Source organism: Dipodomys ordii, unplaced genomic scaffold, assembly GCF_000151885.1.
Source record: "Dipodomys ordii isolate 6190 unplaced genomic scaffold, Dord_2.0 Scaffold44, whole genome shotgun sequence".
In the NCBI taxonomy this organism is placed as follows: domain Eukaryota; kingdom Metazoa; phylum Chordata; class Mammalia; order Rodentia; family Heteromyidae; genus Dipodomys; species Dipodomys ordii.
In genome coordinates, this window is record NW_012267260.1 from 7574356 (window position 1) to 7588361 (window position 14006).

The 14006-nt window shown below is 51.2% G+C and overlaps 1 protein-coding gene across 2 annotated transcripts; it reads left to right on the forward strand.

Moving 5' to 3' along the window:
* Positions 1 to 3158: 3158 nt before the first annotated feature.
* Gtpbp2 (GTP binding protein 2) lies at positions 3159 to 12600 on the forward strand. 2 transcript variants are annotated; one of them, XM_013019260.1, is made up of 12 exons: positions 3159 to 3404; positions 6571 to 6597; positions 6886 to 7070; positions 7439 to 7547; positions 7952 to 8149; positions 8448 to 8622; positions 8775 to 8994; positions 9363 to 9498; positions 9626 to 9684; positions 10114 to 10285; positions 10685 to 10849; positions 11078 to 12600. In XM_013019260.1, exons 1-12 carry the CDS (start codon positions 3300 to 3302, stop codon positions 11252 to 11254), a joined length of 1728 nt encoding a protein of 575 aa, XP_012874714.1. In that variant the 5' UTR covers positions 3159 to 3299; the 3' UTR covers positions 11255 to 12600. The 2 variants fall into 2 exon arrangements, with proteins under 2 accessions (XP_012874714.1, XP_012874713.1); XM_013019259.1 differs by lacking the exon at positions 3159 to 3404 and adding an exon at positions 4713 to 4958 and having other exon boundaries at positions 11078 to 12349.
* The last annotated feature ends 1406 nt before the right edge of the window (positions 12601 to 14006 follow it).

The window sequence follows — 14006 nt, forward strand, 5'->3', positions numbered from 1 at the left end:
GCTTTTTTCTTTTTGCTTATGTGGTGCTGAGGAATCAAACCCAGGGCCTCAGGCATGCAAGGCAAGCACTCTACCATTGAGCCACCTTCCCAGCCCCCATAAGTTCATATTATAAAGGGTTAAGGCTGTTGTAGTGGAACATAGAAGCCAGATCATAACAGGACTTACTGATGTCAATGAAGCCAGCCTTTGCAGGAAAGTCTGTGAGACTCTTCCTCCAATTAATCACACACACACACACACACACGTGGAGCTGTGGCTCACGTGGTAGAGCATTAGTCTTGAGCACAAAAGCTCAGAGACAGTGCCTAGGACAGAGTTCAAGCCCAGGACTGGCAAAATAAAATAAAGTTAATCTCTACAAGAGCTAGAGTGTAGACATTGGATATTATAACAGTGAGAATGAGCAAGGACAGGGATACCAGTTAGAAGTAACAAGTGCAGGACAGAGTGTATGGTTAAAGAGGCTCAACTAGGGTAGTCCCAGTGGGTGGAGAAAATTAGGTGAACCTTAGAGATATTCAGAAATGAGTTTAGCTGGGCAACAGTGTCTCACATCTTAATCATTTAGCTATTCAGAAGGCTGAGATCTAGAGGATTACAGTTCAAAGCCAGCCCTGGCAGAATTGTCCACTAGATTCCATCTCCAAAATAACCAGCAAAAAGCAGCTAGAGTTGCGGCTCAAGTTGTGAGTGTAAGCCTAGCAAGTATGAGTAAATCAAAAAAAAAACTCTATTGAGCATAATTTAATATTTGGACCTAAGGGAGAGAAGATATAGGAAGAGACTTCCAATGCTGGCTCATGTCTATACTTCTAATTATTCAGGAGGCTGAGTTCTGAGGATTGTGGTTCAAAGCCAGCCCAAGTATGAAAGTTTATGAGGCTCTTACCTTCAATTAACTACCAAAAATGCCAGAAGTGAAGCTCTTACTCAAGTGGTAGAGTGCGAGCTTTGGGCCAAGAAGTTCAGGGACAATGCCCAGGCCCTAAGTTCAAGCCCACCAAAAAAAAAAAGGAAGGAAGGAAGGAAGGACCTTCCAAAAAGACAAACAGGTTTTTGACTTCAGTAACCGTGTGGTAGCTGTGCTAGACAATGAAGGAAGGAATACTAGGAGAGTGTGTAGAAAGATTTTTTGTTTTGTTGGTCATGGGGCTTGAACTCTGGGCCTGGGTGATGTCCCTCAGCTCTTCAGCTCAAGACTTGCGCTCTACCTCTTGAGCCACAGCACCACTTCCAGTTTTCTGGTGATTTATTGGAGATAAGTATCTCATGGACTTTCCTGCCCAGGCTACCTTTGAACCACAATCCTCAGATCTCAGCCTCTGGAGTAGCTAGGATTACAGGCGTGAGCCACCAGCACCCAGCCAGAAGTTTAGGTTTTTATAGGCTGAGTTTGGCATCTCTGTTAGACAGTGAATTGATAATTTTAGAAACACATTTGGAATAGGGATGGGTATTTGAGAGTCCTCAACATGGAGTAGATAATACCCAGGAAGGATGTGAAGAATGTGAATGGGCTAGGATCCTGAAGACACCAGTGTGTGTGGTATAACAGGGGAGAGAGAAAAAAAAAAAGGAGAAGTACTCAGAAATATGAAGAACAAGTGTCAGGTCATGGAGGTAAAAAATAGGGTATGTTTCAAGAAGTAGGGACAGAGATCAAAACATACCAGAACAGTACAATCTTTAATATACTGTCTTTTTTCTTGCCAGTCCTGAGATGAACTCAGGGCCTAGGCACTGTCCCTGAGCTTCTTTTGGTCAAGGCTAGCACTCTACCACTTTGAGCCACAACATCACTTCTAGCCTTTTCTGTTTATGTGGTACTGAGGAATCGAACCCAGGGCTTCATACATGTTAGACAAGGAACCTACCACTAAGCCACATTCCTAGCCCCTAACATACTGTCTTATAAAACTCAAGATTAAATTAAATTAAGTACTATGGTGTTGGGACAGGTGTGGGTGTATGAGAGAGTGGTTGAGTACTTAGTATAAATGAGGTCTTTGTAGGTTCCATCTCTAGCAATGCAAAAAATAACAAAATACAGAAGAAAGTCTAGAAACAGATCCATGGGTATAATATATATGTGTGTGTGTGTGTGTGTTCATATTTAATAATTGTGACAAAGCAAATATCACACAAAGGGAAGACCCAGATTAAAGCATAAAAATAAATCTTAAAATTCCTAGAAGAAAGGTTGAGGGAGGTATAATTTAGTAGTAACAGTGTATGCTTAGCATGCATTAAGGCCCTGGGTTCATTTCTCAGCACCAGATTAAAAAGCAAAGACTTGGGCTGGGAAGGTGGCTCAGTGGTAGAGCGCTTGCCTTGCGTGCCTGAGGCCCTGAGTTCGATTCCTCAGCACCACATAAGCAAAAAGAAAAAAGACGGAAGTGGCACTGTGGCTCAAGTGGTAGAGTCATAGCCTTGAGCTGAAGAGCTGAGGGACAGTGCCCAGGCCCAGAGTTCGGGCCCCACGACCGGACCCAAAAAAAAAAAGCAAAGACTTCTGGAAGACATATTAGGGAATAACATAATTTAAGAGTGGGCTTGGCTTAGAGGTGATCAAGCCTCCCCTGCCCCTGAAAACATAAAAGATTGCTTAGTTTGAGTTTAAAACATAGGAAGAGGCACTATACACAAGTGACTAATTACAAGCCAGGGAAAAATGTTTGCATGTGACATGTGTGTACCCACAATGCATATATATGAACGGATTCCATCACCAACCACCTCATAAGCAACTCCTCCAAGGAACTAATCACATATACCACCTTCCATCACCCAGGACCCTCATCTTCTCCTCGACAGGAGTCACTGTCCTACTCCTCTGCCAGCTGCACTTCTGTCTGTGGTAGGCCAGGCTTGTTAGATTGGCCTTCCCCCTGTCATCTCTTACAAGTTCTCCACTCAGACTGAAATTGTGTTAGGATTGGTTGAAAGAAACCATGAAGCTGAAGATAGCTGCTATCAGTCAAGTGCAGCAGGCCCTCATTTTTTTTTTTAAATCAGGAAGGGCCAGAAAAGGTTGTCCTGTTATAGAGTTATATCTTTTCTTCCAATTCCTCATCCTTTTTAGAGATCTCTTAGTGTCTAGACTCAGTCTTTAACAATAATTTTCCTGGGGTCTATGCTCTGTCTGGGTTGTTCTGTGCAGTGTAACTTTCCTCTCAACCACTCAGGATTGCAAAGAGAAAAGTCATCTGTGCCTTTGAAGACCCACAACATTGGTTGGACCAGCTCGGCCTTCTTTCAGACTTTGGTTCTGCACTCCTGCTGTGAGGAGTTAGACCATGTGGACAGGAACTGCTTGGCCAATAGATCTGCCCTCTCTCCAGGTGGACTTGGGAAGAAGTCTGGACTTCACTGGGTCTGAACCCCTTCAGGGAGCACCAGAGGTAAGTCACTGTTGCTGATTCTAGTTTTCCAAGGAAAACTGAAGTCTTCAGGCAAAAAAGATGTTTTGTTTCTTGGCTGTTTATGAACATTTCATTGTTTGTGAAGAGGGAAGGAGTGAGTCATGAGACAGCCATGGGGTTAAGAATTGAACCCTGGCGTCCTGACTCCCAGCCCAGCAATTCTTACTGCTTCTCCACCCTGCCTTTCTGGTATCTTGTACACTAGTTTACGTCGCTGGTGTGTTTACTCCCTGCTGACTGCAAGAGCTCTAGAACTCTAAAAGAGCGTAAGAGATGGGCTTGGCCAGAAAGTCAGAAGTCAACAACCTAGGAGGGCCACAGGCCAAGTTTCTATTCCGGGCCACTTCTCGGAGGGCGGTTGACGTAACTGGAGCCCGGGCCCCGCCCCAAGCGGGGGGCAGGTCCTTCCGACAGCTGGGGCTATTTTAAACCAAACTTGGTTCATCCAGATTGGTTCGGCTTCAAAACAAAGGGGAGGGGAGATGCTCGTGGAGGGTGTCCGGCACCCTTCGGCAGCAGGTTGGTTTATGGGCTTGGGCCCCGTGTCTGAGCTTCTAGGGTGCCCGAGGCTGCTAAAACCAGCCCCGGACGGTGCCAAGCTAGTAATAAAGTAGTGACTACGGTGTAAAGGTGGCACAACCATCGACACAATAACAGCCGTAATTAGGCTAACTACGGTCTAGCCCCGCCCTGGCTTGGCCCCTGACTCACCCCGACGGCACGCCAGCCATCGGGGAGGAAACTGAGGCAGAGCTGAAGCCAGCAGGCTGGAGCGACCAGTTGCCCAGAATTTTTCAGCTCTCCAGGTCCAAAATCTGTTGTCCGGGATCCGCGCGAAGGCGCTCACAAAGCTCGATTCTGATGTAAGCCCTCCGACCCCGGCCGCAGCGCCCTTCCTCAGACCGCGGGCAATCAACCGCCGCGCGCCCCAGGCCCTAGGAAAAGGGGCGAGGGGACCGGGGGGATCCGGCTCCAGACTACCGCTCCCTTCGGCCTTTGCGCGCCAAGCGCGCCCCCAGTCCCCGCCGCGAAGCCTCCCGCGGCCCTGGCGCCGCGATGCCTCCTGGGAGCTGTAGGATGGCGGCGCGTTCTTTGGGGCCAAGTCCCAGGCCTACGGACTCCATATCCCGTCGTACCCCGCGGCTGTTTCTGACGCGACCCGGAGGCCAGGGGAGGTGGAGGCGTGGCCAGTGCCGGGCCCCACCCCGCTCTCCTCCGGCTGGCCCGACGCGGCGGTAGCAGAGGGCGGCAGCGGCGGCGGCGGCGGCGGCGGCGGCGGCAGCGGCGGCGGCGGCGGCGGTGGGGGGGAGGGGTCGGGCGGGGGGGGCCTGGTGGCCGCGGCGGATGGACTCGCGGGTATCGGAGCTGTTCGGCGGCTGCTGCCGGCCCGGAGCGGGTCCGGCCATGGGCGGGACCCTCAAAGCTAGGGCAGTCGGCAGCGGAGGTAGTGGCTGCGGGGGCCAGAAGGGGAAGAAGAAGAACGGAAGGAACAGAGGGGGCAAAGCCAACAACCCCCCGTACCTCCCCCCCGAGGTGAGCACCTAAAAAGCGGTGGGGCCGAGGGAAACCACTCCTTCCGGTCCCAGGACCCCCGGGAGGCGGGACCGAGAGAACCCCCCTTCCGGTGTCAAGACCCCGGGAAGGAGGGGCGCAGGAGGAGAACCTGCGCTTGTGCCCGGGGAGCCTCATCTCAGGACAGAAGAGCGGAGGGGCTGGACCTCCCCGCGGGTGTCCGGACCTCAGGGGCAGGGCTTACCCCTTATTTGGGAAGAAGACGTGGGGAGAGGGGCTCTCATCTATTTTGGGGCGAACAGAATATTCAGATGAGGAAACAAGCAGAGTAAATACTACTTTTTCCAAACTTGCTCCACGAGGAAGAGAAGGGTACCCGGGAAAAGAGCAACACGGTCCCTCCCGGTCCCCAGATCCTCACACACATACAACCAGAGAACAGTTAGACTTAGCCCTCTGCCCCCTGCCTGCCCTGTGAGGGAGTGGGACCAGGGAACAACTCCCACTTAGTCTCTCCTTAAGATAGGGAGACCCAGGGGAAGAACCTAAACCAGTGATTATCAAACTTGTGTGCCACAACGGTCAGGATTGCTGGCCCCAGTTTCTAGAACTTTTCTGATTCAGTGGGTGAGGGGTGGGTACGGGAATATGCATTTCTTATAAGTTCCCATGTCTTGCTAATGCTGTCGAGTCTGGGAACATACTGGGATAATTATCTGCCTAGATTGTTACCCTTGTAGCATATTTCTGAAGCCCTCCATTCTAAGATGCCCATTCCCAACTAAATGATAAATAAGGCATTGTTGGGGGGGGGGAGAAAGAGAGCCCATCAACTCTGTAGGGTGGAGATTATGAGTGAAGGCCACCTGTCAGGACTTTGTAGGATGATATGATGGGCTGGGTGGGAAGAGGAAAAGTAAAATGGCCAGAGCAGAGGAGGGAAATACAGAATGGCAAGTTACATATAGTCTTGTACACTCAAGAAGGGGAATCCCCCTGTGCTGTGCCAAGCACCTGGAAAACAGAAAAGAGATCCTGAGGTAGATTGAGGATTTTAGCACAACAGAGGCATAAGGATTAGGGGACAGAAGGTAAAAGCCATTGTGGGGCTTATGGATTCTACCTCCTTTTCACATTTTCTGAGTTTCTTTTGTTCTTATCAGTTCCAACTTTGGAGCTCTCTGCTCTTCTCTCACTGAGCTTATAGTGACCAGTGCTGAGCTCACCTTTTGGCCCCAATCCAGATCCACTTGTAGCTTCTTACACTTGATGGCATCAGCTGAGAGGGGCAGGCAGGAAGGAAAGATCAGGGCAAAGAAAAGCCTTAACAGTCAGGGTGCAGAGGACACATAGACATCTGAGGACCACAGTTTTATGCTGGTTTAGGGGTGATCTGCACCTGGGAAAAACAGACCTCCCCTGAATAAAGGAGGGACTTGAGATTCCATTCCTGGTTCAAGTTGATTTATTGTCTCCTTAGAGAGGTCACACTAGGGCTAGCATGGCCCTTGGCATTCACTTGGTGAGATAGGTGATTGAGACCCCTGCTCTCTGCTTGGACTCAATGGAAATTGAGGGATAGTAGGGGTTGGGTCTGGACAGTAGATGGTGACTGCTTCCCGTTTCTTTTCAGGCTGAAGATGGAAACATTGAATATAAAGTGAGTCTTAGGCTGGGAAAAGTAGGGGATGGGTTAGATTGCCCTTGCCAGCATGGGGTGATTTCTCTAAGGTCTTTCCAGTTTTGTGGTCTATGATAATTTAGGCTGTGGTACCAGGGGTAAGGCCTCTGAACCTCACTCTGTGGAAGGGGAACATACTGTTAGGGGAGCTGGGGGCCAGAAGAGGAAAGGAAGGGTCTTGTCCTTGCAGCAAGACAGATTGGGGGACTCTGTGGGTTTAGGAGGAGCACCCCTGATTTCAACTCCTGATACTCTGCCTGCCCTAAGCTGAAGCTGGTGAATCCGTCCCAGTACCGCTTTGAGCACCTGGTGACACAAATGAAGTGGCGACTTCAGGAGGGGCGTGGAGAGGCTGTCTACCAGATTGGGGTAGAGGACAATGGGCTGCTGGTGGGCCTGGCTGAGGAGGAGATGCGGGCCTCCCTCAAGACCCTGCACCGAATGGCAGAGAAGTATGCTTCCCCTCTCCCTCAGTCCTTCCCTAGCTCTGGCGGTGACCCCTGGCATTTCCAGTCACCCAGGGCTCTAGAGTCAAGGCCGGGATGGGGTGGGGGGGAGCTTCTTCTGTAGTTTCTTGACAGGGGGCCAAAGTGGGGGCCCTGGTGTCCTCCTCTCTTCATTGAGCATACGCTGTTTTCCGTAAGATGTGTTGGCTTACTTGTTTCCTTTAGAGGGGCTGTGGGTGGGGATTGATGGTGAAGAGGGGTAAGGAATAGGTTTTGGGAGCTCTGTGGGTGGTGCAGAAAGGTCATTGGTCCAGAGCCAGGTTGTAAGGGAGGGAGTACCATGCAATATGACAGCTGTGGCCTTGCAATGACAGGGTTGGGGCAGACATCACTGTTCTTCGGGAGCGAGAAGTGGATTATGACAGTGACATGCCCCGGAAGATCACTGAGGTGCTGGTACGAAAGGTCCCTGACAACCAGCAGGTGAGTACCAGCCCTTCCCAGCCCCCATGCTGATGCAACCTCGTCGTTATTGTGGTATCCAGATTCTCTCGTTCTCTCTCTCTCTCTTGTTCTCTCTCTTTTCTTTTTTTGTCAGTTGTGGGGCTTGAACTCTGGGTCTGGGTTCTGTCCTTGAGCTCTTCAGCTCAAGACAAGCACTCTAGCACTTGAGCCACAGCGCCACTTCTGGTTTTCTGGTGTTTAACTGGAGATAAGCGTCTCACAGACTTTCCTGCCCGAGCTGGCTTTGAACCACGATCCTCAGATCTCAGCCTAAGTAGCTAAGATTATAGGTGTGAGCCACCAGCGCCCGGCTCCAGATTCTCTCTTGACTTTCAGTGGTAGGTGATTGATTAGAGCCCTTACCTCTGGCAATTTGTTCACAGTTCCTGGACCTCCGTGTGGCTGTCTTGGGAAATGTGGACTCAGGAAAGTCAACCCTGCTTGGGGTCCTGACCCAAGGAGAGCTGGACAATGGGCGGGGCCGGGCTCGACTCAACCTTTTCCGCCACCTGCACGAGATTCAGTCTGGTCGAACCTCCAGCATCAGCTTCGAGATCCTGGGCTTTAACAGCAAGGGAGAGGTGCATGGGATCACTGGGACCCAGTAGGGCCAACCTCTAAGGATGGATGGGATGGTAGAGGTGAAGGACAGAGGCTGGGGGCCAAGTGTGGAGTCTTTGCAGTGGTGTAGATGAAGGTCCCCTGGGCGCTGCCAACAGACGCTCTCCCTTTTAGGAAGCACATGGAAATCAACTGGACTAAGTAGAAAGTGGGGCTCAGTTTCAAGGCAGGGTCACTAGGGACTGACTTAGGTCCTGGCAACTCCTAAAGGGTTGGGGTGGCTTGCAAGGGGCACTGAGAGCCTGGGCTCTGGGCTAGGTGGTGAATTACAGCGACTCACGGACGGCAGAAGAGATCTGCGAGAGCAGCTCCAAGATGATCACCTTCATCGACCTGGCAGGCCACCATAAGTACCTGCACACCACCATCTTCGGCCTCACCTCCTACTGCCCAGACTGCGCCCTGCTCCTCGTCAGTGCTAACACGGGGATTGGTACGAGGCACTGGGCAGGGGGCAGGGCTGAAGGGAGGTGCTGACTCTCCTACCCTGGGCTTCCTCAAAGTTGAGAGTCACACCAACTCTCCTCTTCCTTTCCTCCCTCCCACATTCTTCTCTCCTGCTGCTGCCACTTCTCTCTGAGGTAGCTGGCACTACAAGGGAACATCTGGGGCTGGCCCTGGCCCTGAAAGTGCCCTTCTTCATCGTGGTCAGTAAAGTGGACCTCTGTGCCAAGACCACAGTGGAGAGGACAGTACGCCAGCTGGAGCGGGTCCTCAAGCAGCCTGGCTGCCACAAGGTCCCCATGTTGGTCACCTCTGAGGACGATGCTGTCACTGCTGCCCAGCAGTTTGCCCAGTCACCCAAGTGAGCCTGCCTCTCACCCTAAAGCCCTGGTCCACAGGGAAGGTTCCAGAGTGCCCAGGAGCTTGGTGTCCTGTCTTCAGGGTCAGATGCATTCTGACTCAGATTCTGGCCTTGGCTCTTTCAGCTTAGGATGGGGCTGGGGACTTGGTCTCTGAAGGGCTTGGCCCTTCCCCTGGAGCTTTGCTGATGCCTGGGACCCTGGGGATAGTTGCTGTCTCTCTCGGGCCTGGGGATGGACTTCATGCGCCACATTCCTTGGCTTGGAAAGAGGGACCCTTTCCTGCCCATAGAAAAGCTCACCTGCCATGTGTAGGCCTCTACTTCCTGGCAGGATTTCCCTCATCTCCATTTCATACCTTCTTCCATAGCGTCACCCCTATCTTCACACTGTCCAGTGTGTCGGGGGAGAGTCTGGACCTTCTCAAAGTCTTCTTGAACATCCTGCCACCGCTCACCAACAGCAAAGAGCAGGAGGAACTCATGCAGCAGTTGACAGAATTCCAGGTAGTCGGCTCAAAAACAGGTAGAAGGCTGGGGATGGGGAGGGGCCAGTTCTTTTCACGCCAGAGCCCGTTGGGAGATTGTCCAGCCCTGGGTGGCAGGACATTGATGGAGTTTTCTTTGGCTCCAGGTAGATGAGATCTACACAGTACCAGAAGTGGGGACTGTTGTTGGCGGGACACTTGCCAGGTGAATTGTCTTGTTTGCTATCCACCCCATTTGGCCCTCATACCCTGGTCCTGGAGTTGCGCAGAGCCCAAGGATGCGCTTGTTTGGCTTTCATGTCTAAAAGAGCTGCAGGAAGCCACTCAATTGGCTTGTGAGGGAAGAAATAGTATGGCGGCTTGCTGGGAAGAAGTGTGGGCTTATCAACTCAGGTCAGAGTGGGGAATAGTAGACTTTTCAAAGCAGAGGGTGAGACCCAAGGGGATCACTTGCTTCTTCAGGGGTCAGGTGTTCACTGTTATCAAACCAGAAGGCGCCTTTGTGCCAGCTGTTGCCGCGGGTCTTCCCTGGTATTGAGGGTCTCAATCGCAGAAGGGAGAGTGCTCTGTATGACGCTCGCAGTCGGCCAGGGGACCTAGGCTGACACTGTACCACCTGCCCTCTGGGCTGCAGTGGGATTTGCCGTGAGGGCGACCAGCTGGTGGTGGGCCCTACAGACGATGGCCGCTTCCTGGAGCTGAAAGTATGCAGCATCCAGCGCAACCGCTCTGCCTGTCGAGTGCTGCGAGCTGGTCAGGCTGCTACACTGGCCCTTGGGGACTTTGACCGTGCATTGCTTCGAAAGGTGAGGTGGGTGCAGGGGTTGGAGAGAACATGAGTGAGTGAGTGACTCTTGGCCAAGGAGCACTGTGGTCTAAGGTGCTTCTTTCACCCCAGCAGCATAGGCCTGCATACAAAGCCTGTATAAAGTGACTTAGAATACTCACCAAGGGCAAGAGCACTTTAGTGTGAGTCAGTACAGTATAAGCTGCATGTCCAGGATTCTAAAGATACTGTTTTGAAAAGGTGAAGAGGACATGGGAGATGGGCAAAGAAATTACCCTTGAAGAGGAGAATTGAGACAATTGTCAGCCAAGGCCTCTGGAGTTACATAGAGAAGCGGGTTCAGGGGGGTGTAGGGTGGCTGGGGGGATCGTCTAAAGCCAGGTGTGCCCCTCGTGGGCCGGTGCTGTGCCTTCCCCAGGGCATGGTGATGGTGAGCCCTGAGATGAATCCCACCATCTGCTCAGTGTTTGAGGCAGAGATAGTCCTACTGTTCCATGCCACTACCTTCCGGCGAGGATTCCAGGTGACAGTACACGTGGGCAATGTTCGCCAGACAGCAGTGGTGGAAAAGATCCATGCGAAGGTGAGTGGGACCCTGCCAGTCCTCGATTGCTCTAGGGAAAAGGCAGACTGCCTCCAGAAGGGAGGAAGGCCTCACCTTGGACATGGTGGCACTCTCTGATCCCACAATGGGAACAGAAGCCTATGTAGGATGGGAAACAGCCCACCTGGAGGCCCCAGGGGGAGCCAAGGCTGGTGGAGGTGGGAGATGGGAGCAGTGGCCAGGGCAGTGACCACTTATGTGCTGCAGGACAAGCTGCGGACAGGAGAGAAGGCAGTGGTGCGCTTCCGCTTCCTGAAACACCCAGAGTACCTGAAGGTGGGCGCCAAACTGCTGTTCCGGGAGGGTGTCACCAAGGGCATCGGCCATGTCACCGATGTGCAAGCCATTTCAGCAGGAGAAGCACAGGCCAACATGGGCTTCTGAGTCTTCCCAGCAGGATAGCTCTATTGCTGTCGCTACAATATAAGGTGACTTCCGGCCCTGCTGCCCGCTGTTGGCGGCTGTGTGTGTTCATAGGCTAGGGAGAGGGATGCTCTCTGCCACTCGCTTCCTGACAGCTTTCAGGAGAAGTGTGAAGCTTGGTGTGGCCACCAGGGAGGGGCAGAACTGAGGGGAAGACATTTCAGGGGAGAGCTCAGCAGCTGTGAGCCCACCTGGCTGGCCCATCAACCCTGCAGACCTGTGGCCCATCTACTGGAGGGAGCAGACTACCGCCACTGTGGCCCACCATCAGGACTGGGCATGACCAGTGTGGTCCCTGCCCTTCAGGAATCGTACAACTGGGGGTGGCCCTCAGAAGCACTCCTTTTTCTATACCTCTTCTCAAGGCCATTGCCCATCTCTACCTGACTGGACAAAAACCATTGCTCCTGGCCATCTTGGTGGCCCCAGAGTCTGAAGAACATGATAGAGGGCCAGTGAGCGACAGTGTTCCCACCTTGTGCTGAGACCTAAGGCCTACCTACCCCTCAGCTTTGTTCCCCCTTCTCTCACGGGCCGTACACCTAGCTCTTCTCACAGGCCCCATCGGTGCTATTCGTTGTGCTGGCCCCAGTGTGGGGCTGCCGAGCTAAAGCTTGCCGTGTCAGAGGCCAGCTGCATGTAAATCACCTCCTCCTCTCTCTCTGCAGTCACCTGTTGGCTTTCATGCTGGATCAAATCGTACGCTTTGCTCCTCTAGGTTGGCTGGTGGCTGGGGGACCTGACCCCTCACGGTTCTGCATCCTACCCTCTCCACCCCATTTTCTGCTCTGACATAAACTTTTAGTAATTTGTAGTGATCATCCCCTTCCCTCGGTAGCAGGGAACCAGGAGGAAAGGGAAAGATGGTGCCATATTTCCTACTCTTAGGCATGGACTTTCCTTTCCCTTTGTTAGCGTCCTGGGTTCCCGTGGGCTCAGGGATTTGTTGGTTGAGATTTCTCTGCATATATACATATATAAATGTACATGTATATATATTTAAATACACATATATATTGTACAGAATAAAATGTTTTATTGAACACACTGTGCTTATGCTTAAGACACAGGCTCAGCTTGCAGAGTTAGATTCCTCTCCAGAATTAGAGGTGAGTGAATCCACACCATTCCTGAGCCCCAAAAGGTCCCTTTTCTCATTTCTTTTGTACTCCCCCACAGGAACAGTGTCCAGTGCTCTAGCTGTGTGTTCTGGTCTGTTTTGCATCATTCTTGAGTGAGCAGAGTTAGAAAGCAAATAAAACCAAGGCCTTTTTTTTTTTTTGGTCAGTTATGGGGCTTGAACTCTGAGCCTGGGTGGTGTCCCTGAGCTCTTCAGCTCAAGGCTAGCATTCTACCACTTGAGCCACAGTGCCACTTCATTTTCTGGTGGTTTATTGGAGATAAGACTCAGGGACTTTCCTGCTCAGGCTGGCTTTGAGCTGTGATCCTCAGATCTCAGCTTCTTGAGTAGCTGGGATGACAGGCTTGAGCCACTGGTGCCCAGCTAAAACCAAGGCCTTTTTGGCTCTAATAGGTAGTTATCCTGTATTTAAGGAGGAGCCCTTTCCTCTGCCTGTCAGAGATCAGGAAGAAATTAAGATATGAATGGTAATGTAATCTGGTCCTTATATTTGACTTTTTTTTCCTGGTGCTTGTAACTGAGGCTTGAATTTAGGGCCTTACACTCTTGCTTGGCTTTTTTGCTCAAAGCTGGCATTCTAGCATTTGAACTACACCCCCACTTCTGACTTTTTTGTTGACTAACTGGAGATAGAAGTCTGACATTTCTGCCTGGGCTAGCTTTGAATTGCAATCCTCAGGTCTCAGCCTCCTAAGTAGCTAGGATTATAGGTCCAAATAGCCAATGCCCTGCATTTCACAGGTCTGTTATAACCTAGATTTAGAATTTTGAGGACCATCTGCAGAATATCAGCCCCTCTTCTTTTTTCCATGTTCACACTATCTGATTGCCACTGTAAGCTCTGGTCCTGGAAAAAGAAATAATGTGGTTTAAGGTCTTATGTGCCTGTCTGCCTTGAGAGTATTAAAGTGATAGTGTCCCTCCGCTCAGGACCAGCTACCACTTAAAATACTACTAGTTTGTCTTGCTACTAAGAAGCCTATGATTAAAAAACTTACTGTATGAGGAGCTAGGAGCATTTACTTCCTTCTTAGGAGTTATATGTTTACTTCTTTATGCAGCTGCTATTGTGCAACCAGATGGCCCTATAGCTTTCCCCCAGCAATGACCTTTACACTCCGGCCTGCCAGCCAGGCTCATTGCCATTGTGCTGGAACAAAGCTGGCATTCCCGAGAAAACAGGTATGCTGCTAATACTGCCCCTAGTGGTCTGCTTATACCCTATTAGTCAGGGCCTCTACAAGTCCAATGAGACCTCTACTATACCACTTTTGGCTCCTTCATGCAAGCCAGCCTGTCAAAAAGTATTTAACTTGGTCTGCAGAACAGCCAAAAGAGATGGATCCTTCAGATATCATTTTTGTTATCTCTTCCCTAGATTAAGAAAAAACTGAAGCTGGTGCCAATGGCTCAGGCCTATATCCCTAGCTACTCATGAGTCTGAGATTTAAGGATCGAGGTTTGAAGACAGCCTGGGCAGGAAAGCCAACCACACTCTATCTCCAATTAATCACTAAAAAGCCAGAAGTGAAACTGGCCCAAGTGGTAGAGTGCTAGACTTAAGCACAAAAG